Below are 22,282 nucleotides of genomic sequence, written 5' to 3'. Positions count from 1 at the left end.
TAGCACCCTGTTATTATTCATATTTTAGCACCTTGTTGTTATTCATAGTTTAGCACCTTATTATTCTTTATATTTTAGCACCTTGTTATTCTTTATATTTTAGCAACCTGTTATTATTCATATTTTAGCTCCCTGGTATTCTTTATATTTTAGCATCCTGTTATTATTCATATTTTAGCATCCTGTTATTATTCATATATTAGCACCTTGTTATTCTTTATATTTTAGCACCCTGTTATTCTTTATATTTTAGCATCCTGTTATTCTTTATATTTTAGCATCCTATTATTCTTTACTGTAAATTCAGAAATTATTGCGAGGTTTTTATTAATGCGAATAATGCGACTGGGTGAGTATCGCAATAATAAGAACTCGCATTTCGATATCTGAAACATATATCTTTATGCAGATTTTCCTGAAATCGCAATAATTAAACTCGCATTTATGTCCATTTAAAAAAACAATCGCAATAATAAATGCACGCAATAATTTCTGAATTTACAGTATATTTTAGCACCTTGTTATTCTTTATATTTTAGCACCCTGTCATTATTCATATTTTAGCACCCTGGTATTCTTTATATTTTAGCACCCTGTTATTATTCATATTTTAGCACCCTGTTATTATTCATATTTTAGCACCGTTATTATTCATATTTAAGCACCCTGGTATTCTTTATATTTTAGCACCCTGTTATTATTCATATTTTAGCACCCTGGTATTCTTTATATTTTAGCACCCTGTTATTATTCATATTTTAGCACCCTGTTATTCTTTATATTTTAGCACCCTGTTATTATTCATATTTTAGCACCCTGGTATTCTTTATATTTTAGCACCCTGTTATTATTCATATTTTAGCACCTTGTTATTATTCATATTTTAGCACCCTGTTATTCTTTATATTTTAGCACCCTGTTATTATTCATATTTTAGCACCCTGGTATTCTTTATATTTTACCATCCTGTTATTCTTCATATTTTACCATCCTGTTATTCTTCATATTTTACCATCCTGTTATTCTTCATATTTAAGCATCCTGTTATTCTTCATATTTAAGCATCCTGTTATTCTCTATATTTTAGCACCCTTTTATTCTTGTTTTTTAGGCCTATTTTTTAACCACTCTTTATTTTACACAATGTTTTATTTTGGCATTTTATTCTCTTTTCTGTATAGCCCATTCAGACCTTCATTATAACTGAGTATGTTGCAGTAAATTATATTGAAAACATTCAAATAACATTCAACAATACCATTTTTTTCTGCAACAGATGCACATTTCTACAAAAACTTTTGTCTTTTAGCAAAGATAGATGCCATACAATGTATTTGTAAATTATAATCTATAATAACAATCATTTATAATTAAAGCTGATTGGTACAGCAAAAAAAAAAGACCAAAAGTATTTACCAACCCTGAACAAGTCAAGGCTATGCATGAAATTTCTGTGGTATATTGTAATTCAGTGTATTTTTGTATTCTATAATTTCTCAAAAATGTGCCTACATTACTTATTTTTATGCAAAACCTTTAATTACAGCTGTTATTTTTCTATAAAAAACTTCAAAAATTCAAAACCTTGTCATAATCTTCAGCTAAGATGTTACTGCTGTACACACATTCTATCTTATTTGTCTGGCATAATCAAGAGGCATGTAGTCCAGTGTTTGTTGTTGTTAATTTAAACAAGCATTATGCGAGTATTGCATAGCAATACATAGTCCCCTACCGGTTAAAAATTCATTGTAATGGAACAAAATTCTAAATTGATCTATAACTTGTCAAGGTGTAAACTACATAAAAATATCAAGTCAAAATCTTCAAGCATGACGAAAAAATGTTGAAAACTGATTATTTAAGTGAATTTTCTATGTCCAAAGACCATAACTCTGCACAAAATCATCAGACCAGAACAAAATTCCAACTTGATCTGTAACTTGTCAGGATAAAACTATATACTAATTATCAAATCAATATCTTCAAGAATGACAAACAAACCTACCACTAAATTCTTCAAACAATTTACCAAAGAAAAGGAAAAAATCCAAAATGTCATTTTGCCTTTTAAAAAATGAGTTATTTCCCTTTGAACAGAAAACTACTAATTAATAAGTATTATCAAAAATTTAATTCTAGGGAAAGGGCTTTTACTGAACAAAGAGAAAAGCTAAAATTGTGAAAATTGAACCTGACCTGTAACTTGTCATGATAAAACAATAAACCAAATATCAAATCAATATCTTCAAGCACGAAGAAAAAAAGTCTGGAAAACTGATTTGCTGGACTGACAGATGGACAGACAGATGGACGGACAAACAGACAGACAAATAGACAGAGTGCAAACCTAAAGTCCCCTTCGACTTCATCAGTAGGGGACTAAAAAGAAGATGTGGTATGATTGCCAATCAGACAACTCTCCACAAGAGACCAAATGACACAGAAATTAGCAGCTATAGTTTGCTGCTTGTTTTATGTTTGAAATTATTATCAGGCTTCTACTTTAATCAGCATGTTAAGTTTTGTCTGTAGTTATTTTCGTTCACTTTTGTTAACAGGATTGATTTTGCCTTTTGTTGAAGCAATACAGTAACATGTTGTTGTTTACACACTTTTCAATTATGTTTGTTTTGTGGATAGTTTTCTAATTGGCTGTCACACAAAATCCCCTTGTTTTCTTACTGTAAATTCAGAAATTATTGCGAGGTTTTTATTAATGCGAATAATGCGACTGAGTGAGTATCGCAATAATAAGAACTCGCATTCTTATATCTTTTACATATATCTGTATGCAGATTTTCCTGACATCGCAATAATTAATTTCAAATTTTTGTCCATTTTTCAAAAATCGCAATAATAAATGCACGCAATAATTTCTAAATTTACAGTATATCTTGTTCAAAATAACAGAATAATAAACTGATAAACTTTTGTCCAAGGGCTTGAAACTGAAAACACAAGCATTTTGAGCTCTGAGTGTGAAAAGAAAGGAAGAAATAAATATTTTAAAACAGATATAAAAAATAAAAAAATAAATGGGGAATGTGTCCATGGGACACAGATGATGCCCCCGCTTCCATATCATATAAGGTTATAAAGGGACAAAACTGAAGAACATTAATCAAAGTGCTTGTAAGCACTGAAGGTAAAGATTGGTTTAATTTTTTCCGTGAACATTGCATTGTATAAAGCTTTGGTTGTAGTTGATGTAATTGTTAAAATTAATTTTTAAAATTGGAGTTATCTTCCTTTGTCCATAATTGTAGTTGGTTAAAAAATTAATTTTAACAATTACATCATTGATATTTTTAGGACAGATATTAGATTTCTATTTTTCCATTTGTAAAGGAGCATAACTCTAGAACGGTTGAAGTGACACCACCAAAATTCATACTTGATCTGTATTTTGTGGTAATAAGCATTGTTTAATAACATTTGGTTGAGGCAAAATAAAGTTAGAGATCGGAAACAAAAAATTCAGAATTTTTTCATTTGTAAACGGGCATAACTCTAGAATGGTAAATGAGACGTCATCAAAATTCAGACTTGATCTGTGTTTTGTGGTAATAAGCATTTTGTATAAATTTCATAACATCTGGTTGAAGCAAACTAAAGTTAGAGAACAGAAACCAACTTTGGGACGTACGTACGTACAGACGGACAAGGGTAAAACTGAATGCCCCCTCCGCTACAGCGGGGGCCTAAAAATGAACATATATTTTTTTAAGGTTATTTGAAATGTAAATCATTAGTAGGGGGAGAAATATATGTGTGCTTTTCATCATATTTTTTTTTAAAGAATACTGTTGGAAAAACTAGAGTGTTTACAAAATATTTGTATTAAAAATAAAAAAAATAAAACATGAGAATTTCCAATTATTTATCAATTTCCAGCTGGAAAACATTAAGAGCAAACATTTAAAAAATAAATAAAAAAAACAATGTCGGTAGTATTGCACTTTATTAACATGGCCACAACAAAAAGAAATAGAGATGTTATCAATGTTAATTTATAAACAAATCAATTATTGTCCAACAGTATTAAGACTATAATAGTAATACATGTATTCATATATCAATAAAAATAGTCAATACAGACATTTTTTTGTAGATTTCACAAATGGGTCACATATAAACAAAATATATAATCCCTATAGGAAAAAGATTTTTTCTTTTTCAATAAATTGCATAACTCATTTACATTAAATTTTATGTACATTTTATGCATGAATTAACATGTACAAGTTACAACACCATCTTAAAATTACAAGATAAATTTGACTTCTATTTAATTAAGAGATTTAGATCAATAAGACTCTTCTTTGTTTTTTGTTGAAAGTTGAACACATATCTAAAATGTTTCCATGTTTCTATATCAACTACTATAAATCCAAAATAAATGAAATAATGTTCTGTAAATTTGGCAAAAATTCCATGTGTACAGCAATTAAAATTACCCATGATATCATCTGATCACAAAATTCATCAATCAATAATTGACATCAGACAAAGGTCATGAACTTTGTAAGTGCACACTGGAATGTCCATCCCTAAATTGTCCAATTAAAAAACTCTAAATAATTATTTCTCAATCTTCTCCTACAGGTATAGCATCTTCTAATCGTCTTAAAAATTTAAGTCTCAATTCTGTTATATTATCTCCCTTTAATTGATCTTGTACAAACCGCACATCAACATCCATTTGTACCTGGAATGGAATATTGCAACATAATCAAAATGTGATTTGAACCTATGTTTTATGTTATTTTAATTTTACATTAAATAATGCCAAAAAATAAAAGAACCCAAAACATTTCCCCTCCAAAATGAAAATAACACATGTTTTTAGAGAACTAGTGGCATATTTAGTTATACATGTATTCAAAGATTACTGCATAGATACATAATATTTTCTGTAATGGCCTCATCAAAATTTAATTTTTACAAAAACAGGAAAAAACCAAAAAATCTAAACTTTAAAGGTCAACATACATTTCTAATGACACACAAGTCCATACTACTTTTAATTTAGTACATAAGTCATGTATCAAGATCCAAACTGTACCTGATTCTGTTAAAGAATGTTTATACATGTACATCTACATGTCTACATGAATATGTATGTAGCACCCCTTTGACAAGTCTTTTCAGACAGCAGTGCACCTGTACAACATGTGCAAGAAATTTTTTTTCTGGTGAGCATTTGAATTATAAGAAATGCTGGTTTTAAGCCCTATAAATCTGGCACTGCATATTTCTTAACATGGGTCGTCTCTCTAGAATGGAGCTATAAAAAGGGACAGCATAAACTTTTTAAAAAGAAAATAAAGTTAACATACCATTTCTAATGCACCTTTTAATACTCCACACAGAAGATTAGAAAAATTCAAGTTATTATGTCCTGGTGGTAATTCTACAAAATCTGCCAGAGGATTATTTTCTATCAGTAATGAGAACTCATCACCAGCAGGGCTCCAGTTACTGACCACAGGGGTTATACCAAGGTACATCTTAAATCCTACCTGAAAGTAATGAGAAAAGTAAAATAAGTTTCATCCTGTAATGAAGCATAAATAACTACATCTGATCAATTCTACGTTATTGTTTTGAATATTCACGTCCGTAATAGTTTTTTTTTTATGTAATTAAAATTACAGTTCCCCTTGGTCACTATGTTGGAAGTTCTAATTAGCCTAACCAAATTTAAACATGTAAAAATTCTGATAAAAGATCCTACATAGTTTTATACATGGTTTGAACAAATGAAAATCGTTCAGAAAACAACTTCTTCTAAAGTCTAGACATGCTAGAAGCCAGTATAAAAAGTCGATTTTGGTTGATTTATGAAGAAATTTTAATGTTGCCCTCCAACATGTGGACAAAGGGGAATAACTCTTACTCAAATTAATCCAATACAAAATTATCTGTACAAATGTGCATCTATTTGAAGAATTTTCATTCAAACATAATGAAGCAAATAATACAGCCAGTAAATAGAATAGATTTGTTTTTTGTTTTCAGTTAAAGTCTTATAAAATCTGATAATTATAATGTTAAGGAAATTATTGAACCAATGCATGCATGTTTCTCTACATTTATTATGTACATGTATAATCTACCAAAAAATATTCCATTCAGTGATTCTTGATCATGTTGATACAGCAATGTTTGTTTTTTTGTTGTTTTTTTTGTGGTTACATTTATCATGTGTTCCCATTTGATAATTTTGATATTTAATTTTTTTTATTGTTGTATCAAAATTTATCTTCCTTTTGAACTTAACGATTGTATACTTTTTCTCCCATCACTGTTTTTCACTTATTATTGCTATGTGCATGATGTGCGTTTATCAAATTTCTAAGGAGAGGGGTCATGGTTATGGTAACTCCATATGAAAAACCTGTTAGCTTAGAAGTCAAGAAGACAATAATTTAATAGCTGTACATTTCTAAAGATTTGGATAAAATAAAGGATTTTCTTTTAAAAGAAGGCATATGTTCATGTATTTTAAAACTTAGCCATAAAATATATTGGTATTTTTTTTATTTATTTTGAAGATCATTTGACTTTAAAGACCAATATATTTCAAAGCTGATTGTAAAATATTACAAAAATCTGTAACATCACCAACTTATTGTTCTTTGACCGTTAACATTCTAATTGTTAATTCCTGTACATACTTTTGAAATGATATCTGCAGTTTCTCTGAAATCATTACATCTGCTTGAATTATTCCTTGCTAAGAAATCTTCTATCAGTCTTACACCAATATTGTATCCCCTGAAACATGAGAAAAAAATGGTTGTCTTTTATAATCAAGTGCAAATTTGAAAAAAGGTCAGACAGGTAAAAAACAAAATTCTCTGTAGATTGATCAGGTAAAAATTGTTAATACCAAATTGTCTCCATTCGAACAAGTACAGAGTTAGTTTAAAATGTGCAGGGATATCCGTGACCTGTTTTTATGATGGCACATTGTCATCATTACCTTGTCTTCCTCTGTCTGTGAATGAAAGATAGATAAAGACTTCACAGTGACATCATTATCATTTGAAAGAAAACATATGTATAAATTGTCAAAAGCATTTTGGAGGTTTTGATTTTCTCCTGACATATTTTCTAAATAGATTAACAGAATTCTTCATTAAAAATTGAAATTAAAATGATACAATTAATGAGATTAAAATTCTGTTTAACTAAAGTTTATGAAATTGTCTAACGATAGTTTACAAAAGAACCTAATTTGTGCTTTGAGTTATTTCCCTTGGCCACCCTGTTGGAGGACAAATTGGTTGATTTCTTTTAGACTAACCAAATTAAGCATATATATGGTAAAAGCAAATCTGATTGGAGATCATTACTAGATGGTAGTGATGAAATATACAAGGTTTAAACAAATAAAAATTGTTTATAAACATTTTTTTTAGAGTTTGGCGGCAAAGGGAATAACACTTACACAAATAAAGTCTACCAATAACTTTTTTTTATACTTGAAACATACATTGTACATGTATTGCAAACAGTAACAAAGGAGTTAAATCTGATTTGTGACAAATATCTAAGCAGGTTACAATTTTTAGCTGTAAACTTGTGCAACACTTGAAACTTTTCACATACAATATTACACATTTAGTTCACCCATGGCCAATTACATGTAAATTACTTTGTTTTTTAAGCTGATCATGAACCATACAATACACGTGGTATCCCAATCCGAAATCCGTGAATGGATATGAATCTCGAGGAGCAATAATGAAAAGTTTGTAACGGAGGGTAGGTAAAAATCTGGATCTGATTCCCATGGAGCTTAATTCCTCCTTGGGAATCGGACCCAGATTTTACTCACCCACCATTACAATGTTTTCATTTTTTACTCCTCTGAATTAAGATCCTTCCCCGTTTTCCAAACGGCATTGATGTATTTGGTATGTTCAAGTAAGTTACAAAACAATCTTACATTTTTTCCAGTTGTTTATTGACTTCATCATCATCTTCATAATCTCTTAATAACTGTGCTACCAGTGCTCCATATGTCAGTGTAAATAGTTCGCCATTCTGAAAAAATAAGAAAAAGTATTGCTTAAAGATAAAATAACATTGTACTGCATGTAGCATGACTAGAGCAATGTGGAGGATGTCTTTTGAATAAAAAAAAGTTTTACCTAAAAAATATAAGTGATATAACCTAGCTGCCAAACAGTTGCTCTAATTGTCCTTATAATTTTTTACAATCTGCAGACCATAGATCTAGATGTGTATGGTCTGCAAAGTGTAATATCACAAGAAACAGTAGCTCTTATGGTCCTTCAATTTTTTTAACAATTTGCGGACCATAGATCTACAGTCTGCAATGTGTCAAAAAATATCATGACAATAAGAGCTACAGTCCACAGCTAGGTATAACCATGACCATATGATGTCACTGTGTCTCTCTTCCATGTCTTTTAAGACAAGGTCAATGTACAAGACAGTAATGTCACTTTGATGACAATTATAGTAGACAAAGGGACATAACTCAATTGATTGTAAGTATGATTTGTCACGCAAGCCACCAATGAAATATTATTTTGTAATTCAAAATATTGAAAGTATTGAAATTGAAAGTAAATTATGTGATCGTAAGGTGATCAGGACTTGATTTCTATATTCAAAAAAATATCTGATAACATATGATTGACTTGGGTGCTTAATATCCAGTAGCAAATATTACATGCATATTCAGGATAACATATTAATGTCCTAAATGTACATGTATTTGTATATGCTGGGTTTATAATAGACTGATTCTGCTTTTCAACCTGCTAGCTCACAAAAATGCAAGGTACATGTAATAACAGTTTGAAACAACCAGGACACATTTTGTGACTGAGTAGAAGGGTCAGTCTTTCATCTTGGTATTCTTAGCTTTATCTGTTAAATCAAAGTAGATTTTTTTATTGATATGAATAAACATGATAAATAACAATACTTAATAAATAATTAAGAATTGTTTTTTTGTTTTTTCTGTTTTAAGAATTGAAAATATATGTATATTGAGTAAAGTTATATCCATACATGCCATAATGCTTCATTTTTAGTTTGAACCGGAATAAACTAATTTTCATAAGTGGGGCAAGTTGGCAGACCTTTATTCATTGGTATTAAACTAATTTTCATACCTGTAACTGGGGCGAGTATGTAGGCCTAAATTCATCGGGATTTAATTCATTTTCATAAGTGGGGCAAGTTGAATTGGCAGGCCTAAATTTAATTGGATATGACTTCTTTACTTTAGGGGGCAAGTTCACGGGCATAAATTTAGCAAGATTTAACTCCTTATCAATAGTGGGGCAAGTGGGTAAAATACTAAAAAGTGGGGCGAGTTGTCTGACTCTTACAAAGTTAATTCCTACACAACACTTAGTTTAGTATGTATGAATGCATTGGCTCAACTATTTCCTTAACAATATAATAACTAGAAACACGTTTCATATGACTTTAATGGGGATGATACCCATTTATGATGATCTTCCCCGATATTATTTTTTTTATTCATTAGACATGGCATTACACATTTTTTTAGTTCTCTGTCATTGTCTGTGCAATTTTTCTATTTGATAAATAGTCTTACAACTTTACGAGGATCAACTCCTCGTGTCCCTTGCCGAGACATAGCTTTGAAATTGAATAGATAATCTGATCTGGTAAATAGAACAATAATAATTCTTGCTTCCAATAAATAGATTTTCGGTAAACACCTCTACCGGAAGTAATTTTTTATTCCTGAATCAAATTGACGTTTAAATGTACAGAAGAATATCGAATCTGATCAAAATTTAAATATACATTGAATTTACATGTGTTAGGAAATTTGGGGATAGAAGAAAACTGACAGCATCTGAAACTACATCATATACAAGCTTTTCTTTTTGAAGATGAATAAAATTCCACGATGACAGATCACAAGGAAGATCAAGTCAATGAAATAGAGGCTCTCGAGTCAATATACCCAGATGAAATTGAAGGTTTATAATCATGATTAGGGAAAAAAGCAAACATTCTTCACCAACATTTTTAAAAAGTTGATGGAACATTTAGTAAACGTTGGCTGATTGTACATAACTTAGTATTTAATTTTCATAAGACATACTTTCTTGACAGTACATTTACAGAATTTAAACACATTTTCAAGATGGATGTTACAAGCTTTCTTACATTTCACATTTTCTAAACTAGACTAAGCTCTCAAACCATTTAATGCACATCTTCTTATAAATCTGTGTCATGTTAAGACAAAACAATGAGGTCAAACTTATTAATGGGAAACACTGGTAGGTGGCTGAACGAACCTAAACCAAGTTATCTTGGACTTAGTTGGAGTCAATCCCTTTTGGGATAATTTCTCAGTCTGGAGAATTTTTTTGATTAGGCCATAAAAATGGCTCCAGACTAGGAATTCCCCCAAATCAGGAGTAAAAATTGGAGTGTCATAATCAAAGTTGAATGTTTTAGTATTTGTCTTGCCACAAAAAAAAATGCACAGTCAGGGGACTTATTGAAATAAGTGATTTTTAAATCACTTATTTAAGTAGCAAATTCGAAGTTTTGTCGCAAATTGTGATTTTGTAGTTTTACCAAAATTTTAAACACGTAGGTTTAGATAATATCTTTTCATTAGTAAAATTGAAAAACATTAACTTTTGCTTCTTTTAAGCAGCAAGGTTTATGCCTTTGATGCAATCATTTAGCTGCAAATTCTATTTTAGTTGAAAAAATGCTATAAAAATGGCTTGACATAATGAACTGATACTTTCTTAACAGATTTTTCCCAGCAGTGGGAGTATTTTTCCTGTAAAATTCAAGGTTTCATCTAATAGATTATGTAATAAAATTCTACTGTTCGCGATCAAAATTTCACTGTTCAGGGGTGTTGAAATTAGAGGGGGTTATTAAAATAATGATACTTAAAGAAGTGATTTTTTGAAAGGAAATTGAGGTATGATACTTAAACAAGTGATTTTTATGTCATTGTCCTAGATTTAGTACAAGGTCATCACCTGACATGACGCGGTCATCCTATCAACACAGATGTTGGTTCTGATAATTTTAGCAACATAATTAGTCCCTGGATCATTAGTATTCTATATTTAAAGCTACAATAAAATTAAATCACTTAGTCTAGTGATTAATTTGTACTACTTAAATAGGTGATTATTAAAGAAAGACAACTCTTACTTCCAACCTTTATGGACATAATGATACTTGAATCAGTGATTTAGAAAATCACTCATTTAAGTAAGTCCCCTGACTGATGCATGCATGATTATTATGATTAACACCTTACCAAGTCGGTGAAGTATGACTTTAGTAGTTTTTTTTAGAAGGGAAGTCAAATATTTTACACATCAGATTTGACAAGATTTTGGAAGACAAGAATAATTTAATATTTTTGCAATTTCAGGAAAGAATTGTGATATATTGTAGGAAGCAACTCAGGCGACTGTCATCCCTTTTCCAATGTGGAATTAAAGTACTCCGGAAAAGGGTTTACCATACTTGTTATTTATCATTGCTTAAAACGTATGGATGAAAATTGCACTGAAATTATTTAAATTGATAGACAATTTTTCACCCTTTCAGATAACAATAAATATATATAGTTATGAATACATATGTATTATGATTTCAGTGCTGCAAACAGATCCATTTCACATATTTAATGTCATAATCAAACCTACAGAATTTGAAGAAACAGACGAGACAGGTTAGTGGTATGAATGAAGAAAATGTTGTTACAAAATGTACACGATTTATAAGTCATAAGACAAAGAAAATGTTTCTGGTTAGTCATGTTAATACGTGGTAGTCAAGGCAGATGGCAACCCTCTTATTTCAACCTGACTCCAAATTATTAAACTGCCTATTGTAAAAATCCTTTTTTTTTTTGAATATTAACACCCAGCTGTTACAACTTTTGAGAAAAACATTTTAGATACTAGAAATACTCATGGAAAGGTGTAAAATGTTGACTAAATATAAAGCCAACCACATCTGTCCATGTCAAAATCAGCATAGAGAACATGGAGAAAGACTTGAAGAACAGAAAACAATTGAAAAAAATAAAGAATATGGAATTATTGGGTGCTGAAATATAAGAATAGACAAATGATAGAGCAAAACAAGCAAAAAATAATGAATAGCAAAAAATTGCCAAAAACTAAAGAATACACGTACAGATGTAATACCACCATTGTTTTTCCCTTTATTAGATTTTGTTAAATTTGCACTTTTCAAAAAATTGTTCAGAATTTATCTTTGTTTCAAATAAAGAAATACTTGGCATGAGTAAAGTTTTCTCCTGTCCAGTACTACAGACAAAATTTCACATAACATTTCATTGCATATAAGATAATAACCATCACTGGAAATTAACCAATCAAATTTTCACCCCTTTTTTTTTCCTGTGTACAAGCTTTAGTAACCATGTAACCTCAAGTATCCAACATTTTCTATAGAAATACCAAATAAAAAAAGAATGGTGCTTTGAAACACCCAAGATATATGTTTATGACTCAGAAATTTTATACTGCAATGAAATGTAGGATTAATTTCCTACAGCTGTCAAATTCAAGGGAATATTTTTTTTCAAACCTTTTTTGTATGCAAGCGGATGTGATGTACTATGATTTGGTGGTATTACACCTACAGAGATGGGGATTCTTATCCAGACCCTCAGCTACAGCTATGTCCTTCTGACCAGTCATTGTTTGTAAAGCATCAATAAAAAAATGGATAAAATTTGGGGATATTTTTCTATAGGGATATTAATATTTTATGTAAATTTCAGACATGTCAGAGAGTCTAGTGACCTATAGTTGTTAATTTCTGTGTCATTTGGTCTCTTGTGGAGAGTTGTCTCATTGGCAATCATACCACATCTTCTTTTTTATAGGCTAGCTAGCTAGAAACCCATTTTCCAGTTTCCAGTCAAGGTTATAACTCTATAGGGTTATTAGAGAAAAATAACATACATTTGTTATTGTGGACTAAAAAATCAAAGAACTGTGATAACATATGTATGTTACATGTTTCAAAGGGCCAATATACATTTGTTTTGTTAAAATGTATACAAGTTCTATTGATATTATTATTGTCTTTATGTATACTAAACTATAGAAAGATATAACAGTTCATATTTGTCAATCATGCATAGCACACCTATGTAATTACAGAAAAAATATGCCTGTAATAACTAAAGGGTGTTATTACAGCTTCTCTACATCACTTCAAAGTCTTTGCTCAGACATACATCATGCTTAATCACAATGTATTTTAATTTATTGTAAGAAATAATGATCAGAGCATGCAATGAGGTTCTGCGCAAGCTTCCCAGTAATTCCCAAGTGTCTCATATAATAAGTTACATGCCTTTAATAACTAAGCCTTGTTATTACAGCTAAGTTTATTCCTTAAAAGCCTTGTCTCATTGATTTACCATGGTTGATGAAAAATGTATTAATTTAATGCGAAAAATAGTTATCAAGGCTATGTATTTAGTTTCTGCGCAAAGTTTCAAGAAATCCCAAGTGCCCACTAAAAATTGAAATATTTGTGATTTATTTAACAAATAACAAACATATGTTAGTTACTACAGATTTAGAAAATTTAAGGAATAAAGAGTAGACAACTCATGAAAGGAAATAACACATGCAAGATATTTTCTCTAATAACCCTATAGAGTTATATCCCTGACTGGTGTCAGTAATCTGATGAAACTATATATATATTAATTGTTTATTATGCATGTTTATAGATATTTTTTATTTTTAAGTAAAAAAGTGTACATTTTTGTCTCGCCTTGACAGAGTCAAAAAGCGAGACATAGGTATGCTGTTTCCGGCGTCGGCGACGGCGATGGCGTTAACAATGTATTAGTTTGTGATTAGGTCTAGTTCATGGTGAACCACTAGTGGTAGGTCAATGATATTTGGTATGCAGTTGTATTAGCATTGGCACATCTCATTACCTTGGAGATTATTTTGCCCCGCCCCTCAGTCAAGGTCTATTGACTTTGAAACTTTTCATAGTTTACATGTATTAGTTTGTGCTTAGGTCAATTTATGGGGAACCACTAGTGGTAGGTCAATAATATTTGGTGTGCAGTTGTATAAGCATTGGCATATCTCATTTCCATGGAGATTATTTGGCTCCGCTCCCTTAGTCATGGTCTATAGACTTTGAAAATTTTGCTAAGTTAACATGTATTAGTTTGTGATTAGGTCAGTTCAAGGGGAACCATTAGTGGTAGGCCAATGTTAATTGGTGTTCAGTTGTATAAGCATTAGCACATCTCATTTCCACGGAGAATATTTGGCCCCGCCCCCTCCGTCATGGTCTATTTACTTTGAAACTTTTGCTTAGTTTACATGTATTAGTTTGTGATTAGATCAGTTTAAGATGAACTGCTAATGTTAAGTCAATGATATTTGGTATGCAAATTTATTGGCATTTGCAAGTATCGTTTCCATGGAGATTATATAGCCCCACCCCTGATCATGGTTCATTGACTTTTAAACTTTTACATAGTTTACAAGTTAATGTTTGTGTTTAGGTTTGTTTAAAGGGAATGACTTATAATAAGTCAATGGTATTTGGTATGCAGTTGTATTAGTATTGGCACATCTCATTCCATGGAGATTGTTTAGCCGTGTACCTTCAGTCATGGTTCATCGACTTTGAATATTTGCATTACTTACATGTTAAAGTATTGCTATTTTAATTTCAACATTTGCATTATCAAAATTACAAAAAGGCGAGACATATCTCTGTGATAACAGTTTATTTTATACATGGAGCAGTTTGTTTATTTACTTATATTTACCTTCATTTGAACAATAAATTAAATGTTAGATTTTTATCTATTACAGCAAGTTGTACTGTAAAGTTTCAGTATGTTGAGAATTATCCTGATGAAGCCCCTGTGTTTGAAATCACTGATCTGGATAACTTGGATGATGAACATGAAGATATCCTGAATGATCTTATAAATGATCAGGTAGAATGCATTAAATTTAATGTTTCCTGCAGTTTTAAATACAGGAATGCACCTATTGAGAATGTCTCTTAAATTTTTTTAAAAGATGTGGCCCAGTAAAGCCTTGAGGGGAGACAGATTTATAAATTTTTTTCTAAACTTGTTTCCGAAACCCATATTTGACTGCTATATGATCATGCATATAAAATTGTACTATTTTATTGTTATAGTTTTTCAATAATAAATACTGTTTAAACTAAAGCCTGACAGTTTTTTGTCAAGGCTTTGTAAATTTTGTGTTTATTTCTACTGAGCATGCACTTATATATAATTATTACCAGATGAATAGTTAGAAATAGACATGTTATAACTGGTTTAATGGAAAACTGCTAATTTTTCTGGATTTTACTGCCAGATTTCATCCAAAATATTTTGGTTCAACAGATTTTTGGTCAGTCAGATGAATTGCTGCAGCTGTCTGACCAAATGTCCCAACAGTCTTTTACATGAAGTTTGCTTGACCAATACAAGTAAAAATTAAACATATACAGTATTCTCCCCAGAAATTTTGGATAGCATCACATTTGAAGTAAAAAAATAAATTGTATTTTTTTTCAATGTCATTTGTTGCGTCACAGCGATGCTCTATTTCCTTAAGTAATGTTTATATTGTTCAATTCTTAACTTAGAATACAATTAAAGTATAACAGTTGTTTCAGTTTATGTCTTCAATATTCATTTATAGTTACAGAATTATATTTTTCCTCTTGTCAGAAACTATTTACTAAATATCTAGTACAAAAAAGAACTTTTTATATCGAAAAGGAAAAGAAAGTATCATATTGTCATGATAGTAATAAAATTTCAATTAAAAAACTATTCTGTTTATCATGTTTATGAAATTCATTGTTTCCTGTGTGTATTAGTCCCAGTTGTTTCTTATCAAAAAGATGGATATATTTAACAAACACCTATTTAATCACTCTTAATTGCCTCTATTGTCCGACTTAAAGGGATACAATTAAAGGTGATATAATTTTTATGATCACAAGCGGTAATTAGATGAAAGTTCAAAAATTAGGACATCGATTTTGCGGCAATGTATAGCGACGAGAAAAAATATCATCCTCAAAATAATTATAGCGTCACAGAAAAAATTGTAGCGTCGCACTTTTTAAATGAGTACAAAATAAGATGTAAAACAGGACATAATTTCATCCCAAATAACACGTGTACATAAATTATCGATAATATTGAATCACTTTACAAGTTTAAAAGTAAATACATGAATATTAACTGCAACTTGATAATCTGAAGAAATCCGTACCGTAATTCCAAATTCATTTCGTAGTTTACAGTCAAATTCATACATCTGGTTTTCCAGTTTACATTCAGCATGTTCAGAATCGAAAGATGCATGCATATGTTGCATAGTATATTACTATGAAATTTGCTGTTTAAAGTCATTAAAACCTTTTTAGTTGTAAACGTTTGCCCTCCAAATCTTTGTTCAGCGTTTTACAAAACGGGTACGAAACTTCTTGTTGTTGATGCTGCAAATCGTCGATACCGGTTCATGACTTCTGAATTTGACAGTGACTAAAGATCCCCCCTATTTTTAAGCCCTATGGGCTATACAATTACCAAAACAGCAAGAAAAAGATGTGGGAACCTTTAGGACAGCTTGTGGTCATTCTCATTAAGGGGGAGCCATACAGGCTTTGCATTGGAATTGTTACAAATGACAATTAATGAAAATGTTGGTTATTCTATATAAATATAAAAAGCAATATCAGCCTGTTCGCCATTCCTTACATGGAAAATGAAGGAATGAAATAATTTTGATGACGCCATGCCGTAGACACAGGGTTTTGTCATGGTGAAAGTTCCTCCATCGTTAAATTTTCATCCATGGAGATCCCTGCTGTACCCTAATCATGCTAATATAAAGTTAATTTAAGAATGAATTAAAATCTTTTATGTTATACAGATTTCAGAGAATCTTGGAATGGCAATGGTATTTACCATTGTATCAGCACTTCAGGAAAAGATAGCTGTGATTATTGAAGATAGAAAAAGGCAAGAGCAGGAAGAAAAAGAAAGAGTATTCAGAGAAAAAGAGGAAGCTGAACAGGTAATTTGTAATACTGAATTAATTGATTGTTGGTGCTGAAAGTCACATTCATCAGCACTCTTTGCTATATCATGGCAGCTAGATCTTATTGGTGAAGGATATCATAGTATCCTGGTAAGAACCACTACTTTCTACAGGAAAACTAGTCAATTAAGATCAATATGTAGTTGAACCCACCTTGCCACAAGCTGGGTTTGAAATTCACATCTTTAAAGGGACATAATCTATAATTTAGACAAACAAATTTAGTATAATTTTAAGATAATTATTTGACCTCATTTAGGTCTGTATGCATGCAACTTTGAATTTGACCCTTAGTTGGATACTGGTTGCACATGTGCTCAGCATGTTCAGTATTCGAAATAAAAGAATGTCGAAATTGAAAAATGAAACAAGTGTGCCATCAGGAAGAATTATACTGTTGACTGTTTCGGTCCACAAAAAGTCATTCATCATTTAATGATGATTTACATATTTTTTAATCTATGAAATCATACAGACCCAGAATAATGGTCATAATACTGTTGGATGTGCTTGTCTGTCTATTTATATTTATACTTATGTTTAAATTGGGTCGCATGACCATAGACAGTCTTCAAAGGTCATCTCAATGGTTATTTAGATGGCGTCTAATCCTAAGTTGGGCACAAAAGGGTGATACTTTATAACAATTTCATGTATTGTTTATTGTCTCCTATGGAAGTTTTATGATTTATGTAAAATGTTTGTATGTTTTAAATTTAATTGAAGAGTTTGAGTGAATTCAGTGATCAAAAGGAAATATTTATGTACTGCAGTGAAACTTGTCTTAATGGATCAATTAACAAAATCAACTTCCATCCTCAAAAATTGTGTTGCACATCAGCATCCTGGTGATGGCGATTGATCATGTGATTATGTCTAGACCAATAAGTACATCCAATTCATGCAAATCACCATTTCTTGATTGGGTTAATTGCAGTCATTTATTTTACTTCTTTCAGAAAAGGTTTGAAGGCACAAAAGTTTCAGTTGAAACATTTTTAGCTTGGAAGCTGAAGTTTGAAGCTGAGGTCAATGAACTGAAAGCACAGCACATAAAAGAGAATCCAGAACCAAAAGGATTATCTGGTAATCTTATTTTAGATATACATGAAATGACAGTCAAACCTGTATATAAAAGTCACCCTCAGGACAAGGAAAAACAGACTTTATAAGAGAGGTGGCTTGGAATGAGGTTCAAAATGCTTGGGACAGAGAGAGGTTGCCCTTACAAGACAGGTTTTCCCTTTATCGAGGTTGCCCTTACAAGAAAGGTTTTTCCTTAATCGAGGTTGCCCTTACAAGAAAGGTTTTCCCTTTATCGAGGTTGCCCTTACAAGAGAGATTTTTCCTTTATCGAGGTGACCTTAATAGCAGGTTTGACTGCACAAATAAAACGATAATTTTCTATATATTGCTATATCCATGTGATTTACATTTTCTGATATTAGTATTTTAAAAATCCTGTAAAAATGATTCATGTATTAAATGGCAATTGTTTTATTGCATTGCATCGCAAGGAAATCATTAACGTTACAATAACCGCATTGGCGACCTCCCTACTTACAACCTTTTCAAAATATTTTTAAATGTTCTGACACAGATTTTACCTTAATTTTGACTTTCTACCTTCAACATTTTTCTTTTGCCATTTGTTAACAAGCAATGACAGGAATCACCACAGTGTTTTTTACTTTGTAGCAGCAGTCTTTTTCTTTTATTTACAAATAGTGTGTGACAAGGGAGACAACTCTTTATTTTTAACAAATTGACATTTTCAGAAGTAAATAAAATTTCTGAAAGATTCCTGAATATTGTAAATTCAGAAATTATTGCTTGCATTTATTTTTGCGATTTTTCAAGAATCGACAAAAATGCAAGATTGATAATTGCGATATCAGGAAAATCTGCATACAGATATATGTAACGGATATCAGAATGCAAGTTCTTATTATTGCGGTAGTCACCCAGTCACATTATTTGCATTAATTAAAACCTTGCAATAATTTCTGAATTTACATTATAAAACATTTTATTGTTATTGTTTTAAAAAAAGTACTGGTGTTTTACTTGTTACATTTATCAGCTGTTATTGTATATATATATTCAGTAGAAATATGAAAATAAATGCCTTTATTAAAGTGTCAATTTTTCAAACCTTCAAAAGAAGAGACATTTACCAGAGGAAATCTTTCTAATAGGAAGGTTTTCTTGAACTTGTCTTACTATATATATGATCAATATTCCACAATTTCCATTGAATTCAACTATTCATGAATTAGCTAAAACATGTTAGATTGATTTTTTGATTGATTTTTGGTGTTTTAACGCCACTTTTAAGCACCGCTTTTGGGCTATTTCGTGGCGGCCAGTTTTTATTGGTGGAGGAAGCTGGTGTGCCCGGAGAAAACCACCGACCTTCGATAGGAAAACTGACAATCCAAGTCAATTAAGATTGGAGTCGAGTGCACCCGCACGAGCGGGGTTCGAACTCACAACCTCAGTGTTGACTGGCTAGTGATTACAGTAGTAACTACTTAGACCACTCGGCCACTGAGGCCCCTAAAACATGTTAGATAGCATGGACATGATGGATAATCAATGTTGTGTGTGAGATTAACAATTTTTTTAACAAGAAAATTTACATGGTCTTACATGATGAACAAGTACTTAAAGTCTACCAACAGGTACAATAGATTGCGAATTGGAGGGTATATTTTTTATCCAAAGGGGAGATTATTAGGGAGAATTTATCTAAAGGGGAGATTATTAGGGAGAATTTATCCAAAGGGGAGATTATTAGGGAGAATTTATCCAAAGGAGAAGATTTACTCTCATCCTAAGGAGGTTGATCATCTGGACGAAATTTTTCAAATGAAAAATATATTTGGAGGCATTCACCATTCTTTGTAGAAATGACAGTGATGCATATATCTATGTATATTACTACCTGCCATTGGAGAAGTAACATTTTTCCCATTTTTTAAAACAAAACAAGTATTATTTGAAAGAAAGAATGATTAGAAAATATGGTTAACATGTTCTTATCATGAATTCAAGTTAATAACACTAACATTTTCTTATATGCAGGCAAAGAAATGTTCATGCAGGATGCCAAGTTGGATGAATCAGATATGATATTTTTACAGTCAGGTATGTTCACTTATCCAATCAATATATATTTGAGAAAGTGCTATAAATACTCAATGCATCAATTTAGATTATGAATTTCTAATGTTTTAAGACATTTCTGGCTTATTGACATACTGTCCACGTCTTCTTTTATTCATATTTTGTGTCAGTCCTAATAAAAGTAGCTTGTGTGAACAACCATTTTTAAAGTAGGGCTTGCTGATATATTATGCCTGATTATCTCCATTTTTCATTAGGAATTTCATCAAGACATTTGAATGAAACATACTACTTATAATAGCATCCTGAAAATTTCATTATCAGACTTAAGGATGTATGTATTTAGGTGAAATTAAAAAAATCTAGAATTTAAAATTGATACTATAAGTCAGAATAGCATTAGTTAAGGAACAAAATAAGCTAAAAATATTGATAGGTTATGGAGCTCCTTTCGAGATATTTAATTTAAAAAAATGGTGGGAAAAGGCTGATTCTAACTTTTATCTTATATTTGCATTGGTATTATTTGGGTCTCACAACGAAAGAAAAGAAATTTAGAATCTGCTTAAATTTTGGTAAATGACCTTTTATGAGCTATTGAAGTCTTATATGAAAAGAAAAAACAGGGTATGGGGCAAAATATTTTACCGTGTATCGTAGGGAAAAAACCAAGGAGTCCGAACATCTGACACAAATTCCTAAACCTGACCAAAGTACATCCTTAAGATTGTGATCAGCTATAATGATGAAAGAATATAAATGAGAAGTCATTTTCTCAAATAACCTGTCTGACTATATTTTAGTACTTCTGGGAATTATACAATTTGTCTATTATAAATTTTAAGTAATTCTTGTTGTTTGGATTCAACTTTCTTTATTACTGTCATCTTTTTTTTTTTCATTTTTTCTTCATGGATAACAGTTTTGGTGGTTTGAGGAAAAGTTTTGTTTCAGTGGATACGTGATTTTGTTGTTTCAACCAAATTCTACATATAAGTTAATAATTTACAATTTGTATTTCGTTGAACAAATAAATTTGTGGATAACCATTACCCAAGAAATCCACAAAAATCAAAACTCATGAAAAAAATGAGGAATTCACAGTTATTAGGGCGCCGCCTAGTGGCGGGTTGCCCTAAAGTGATCAGTCAGTCCGTCCGCCCATTACAAATTGTGTCCGCTCTATATCTAGAGAACCATTATAATTTCATACCTTATACTTGACATGTATATTAACCAATACCTGAGGGTGTGTCATAATGTTTGTACAACTTCCTAGGTCAAAGTTCAATGTCGCGGGGCCCACAGAGATGGCTCCCAACTCAATGATGTCTAGTTTCCTTCAAATTTAAATGGATTTCTTTTTGTTTACAGAGGATGCAGATGTAGAAGTTGATGAATCACTGTTTCAAGATATGGATGACCTTGACATTGAAGATGATGAAGACCTTGACCTTGACAATAGTGATGGTGCTGTGGATTAATATTTAATTAAAAAAAATAGTTTAATAAATTATATATGTAAATAATAACTTCAGATTCATTTTATTTACATAAAATTATACTCGGGAGTAATGTACAGGAACTTTTCTATTTGATGTCAACTATCGTCATATTTTGTTAACTTTTCTCCTGAAACTTTCAGGCCAATTGAAACCAAATATGACCACACTCATAATTGGGGTATCGTGTTTAAAAAAAAATATGATGATGATCCTTCCTGCTTACCAACATAGCTGACATGGCTAAAAATAGAACATAGCTAGAAAATGCATGTTTTGTCTATTACCCTGAAAACCTATATAGATCTGACATCTATTTTCTGTCCTTTTACACCAAACCTGTCAGACACGAAACTATAACAGACAGAGAGAAACTTTAAATATAAAAAATGATCAGCAAGACAAAATCTTCAAATTAGATAACTTGTTCAAAATTGTCACTCAACTTCTTAAAGCAGTTACTGGGTACATGTATTG

The 22,282-nt window shown here is 31.0% G+C and overlaps 2 protein-coding genes across 2 annotated transcripts; one reads left to right on the top strand and one right to left on the bottom strand.

The window, feature by feature from the left end:
• Window positions 1-3,945: 3,945 nt before the first annotated feature.
• LOC127724432 (trafficking protein particle complex subunit 3-like) lies at window positions 3,946-9,770 on the bottom strand. The gene is made up of 5 exons (XM_052231395.1): window positions 9,614-9,770; window positions 7,961-8,058; window positions 6,684-6,783; window positions 5,343-5,525; window positions 3,946-4,711 (listed from the first exon to the last, which is right to left on the bottom strand). The coding sequence occupies exons 1-5, from the start codon at window positions 9,653-9,655 to the stop codon at window positions 4,592-4,594; spliced, it is 543 nt and encodes a 180-aa protein (XP_052087355.1). The 5' UTR covers window positions 9,656-9,770; the 3' UTR covers window positions 3,946-4,591.
• A 40-nt stretch (window positions 9,771-9,810) lies between these two features.
• Window positions 9,811-21,835, top strand: LOC127724431 (RWD domain-containing protein 1-like). Its single transcript, XM_052231394.1, has 7 exons — window positions 9,811-10,007; window positions 11,672-11,746; window positions 14,910-15,037; window positions 17,007-17,150; window positions 18,134-18,260; window positions 20,262-20,324; window positions 21,678-21,835. The coding sequence occupies exons 1-7, from the start codon at window positions 9,935-9,937 to the stop codon at window positions 21,785-21,787; spliced, it is 720 nt and encodes a 239-aa protein (XP_052087354.1). The 5' UTR covers window positions 9,811-9,934; the 3' UTR covers window positions 21,788-21,835.
• Window positions 21,836-22,282: the final 447 nt, after the last annotated feature.

This window comes from Mytilus californianus, unplaced genomic scaffold, assembly GCF_021869535.1.
Source record: "Mytilus californianus isolate M0D057914Y unplaced genomic scaffold, xbMytCali1.0.p SCAF_14, whole genome shotgun sequence".
Taxonomy (NCBI): Eukaryota; Metazoa; Mollusca; class Bivalvia; order Mytilida; family Mytilidae; genus Mytilus; species Mytilus californianus.
Note: the sequence above shows the minus strand (reverse complement) of the source record. Positions and strands in the feature narration are given on the sequence as shown.

Coding starts and splice junctions, on each gene's coding strand:
- LOC127724431 (XM_052231394.1), top strand. CDS start 9,935: ATGACAGATCACAAGGAAGATCAAGTCAATGAAATAGAGGCTCTCGAG. Junction 18,261..20,261: donor AGAACCAAAAGGATTATCTG/GTAATCTTATTT, acceptor TCTTATATGCAG/GCAAAGAAATGTTCATGCAG. Junction 20,325..21,677: donor TATGATATTTTTACAGTCAG/GTATGTTCACTT, acceptor TTTTGTTTACAG/AGGATGCAGATGTAGAAGTT.
- LOC127724432 (XM_052231395.1), bottom strand. CDS start 9,655: ATGTCTCGGCAAGGGACACGAGGAGTTGATCCTCGTAAAGTT. Junction 6,784..7,960: donor AATAAACAACTGGAAAAAAT/GTAAGATTGTTT, acceptor CTCATGTTTCAG/GGGATACAATATTGGTGTAA. Junction 4,712..5,342: donor TAAAAGGTGCATTAGAAATG/GTATGTTAACTT, acceptor ATTCCATTCCAG/GTACAAATGGATGTTGATGT.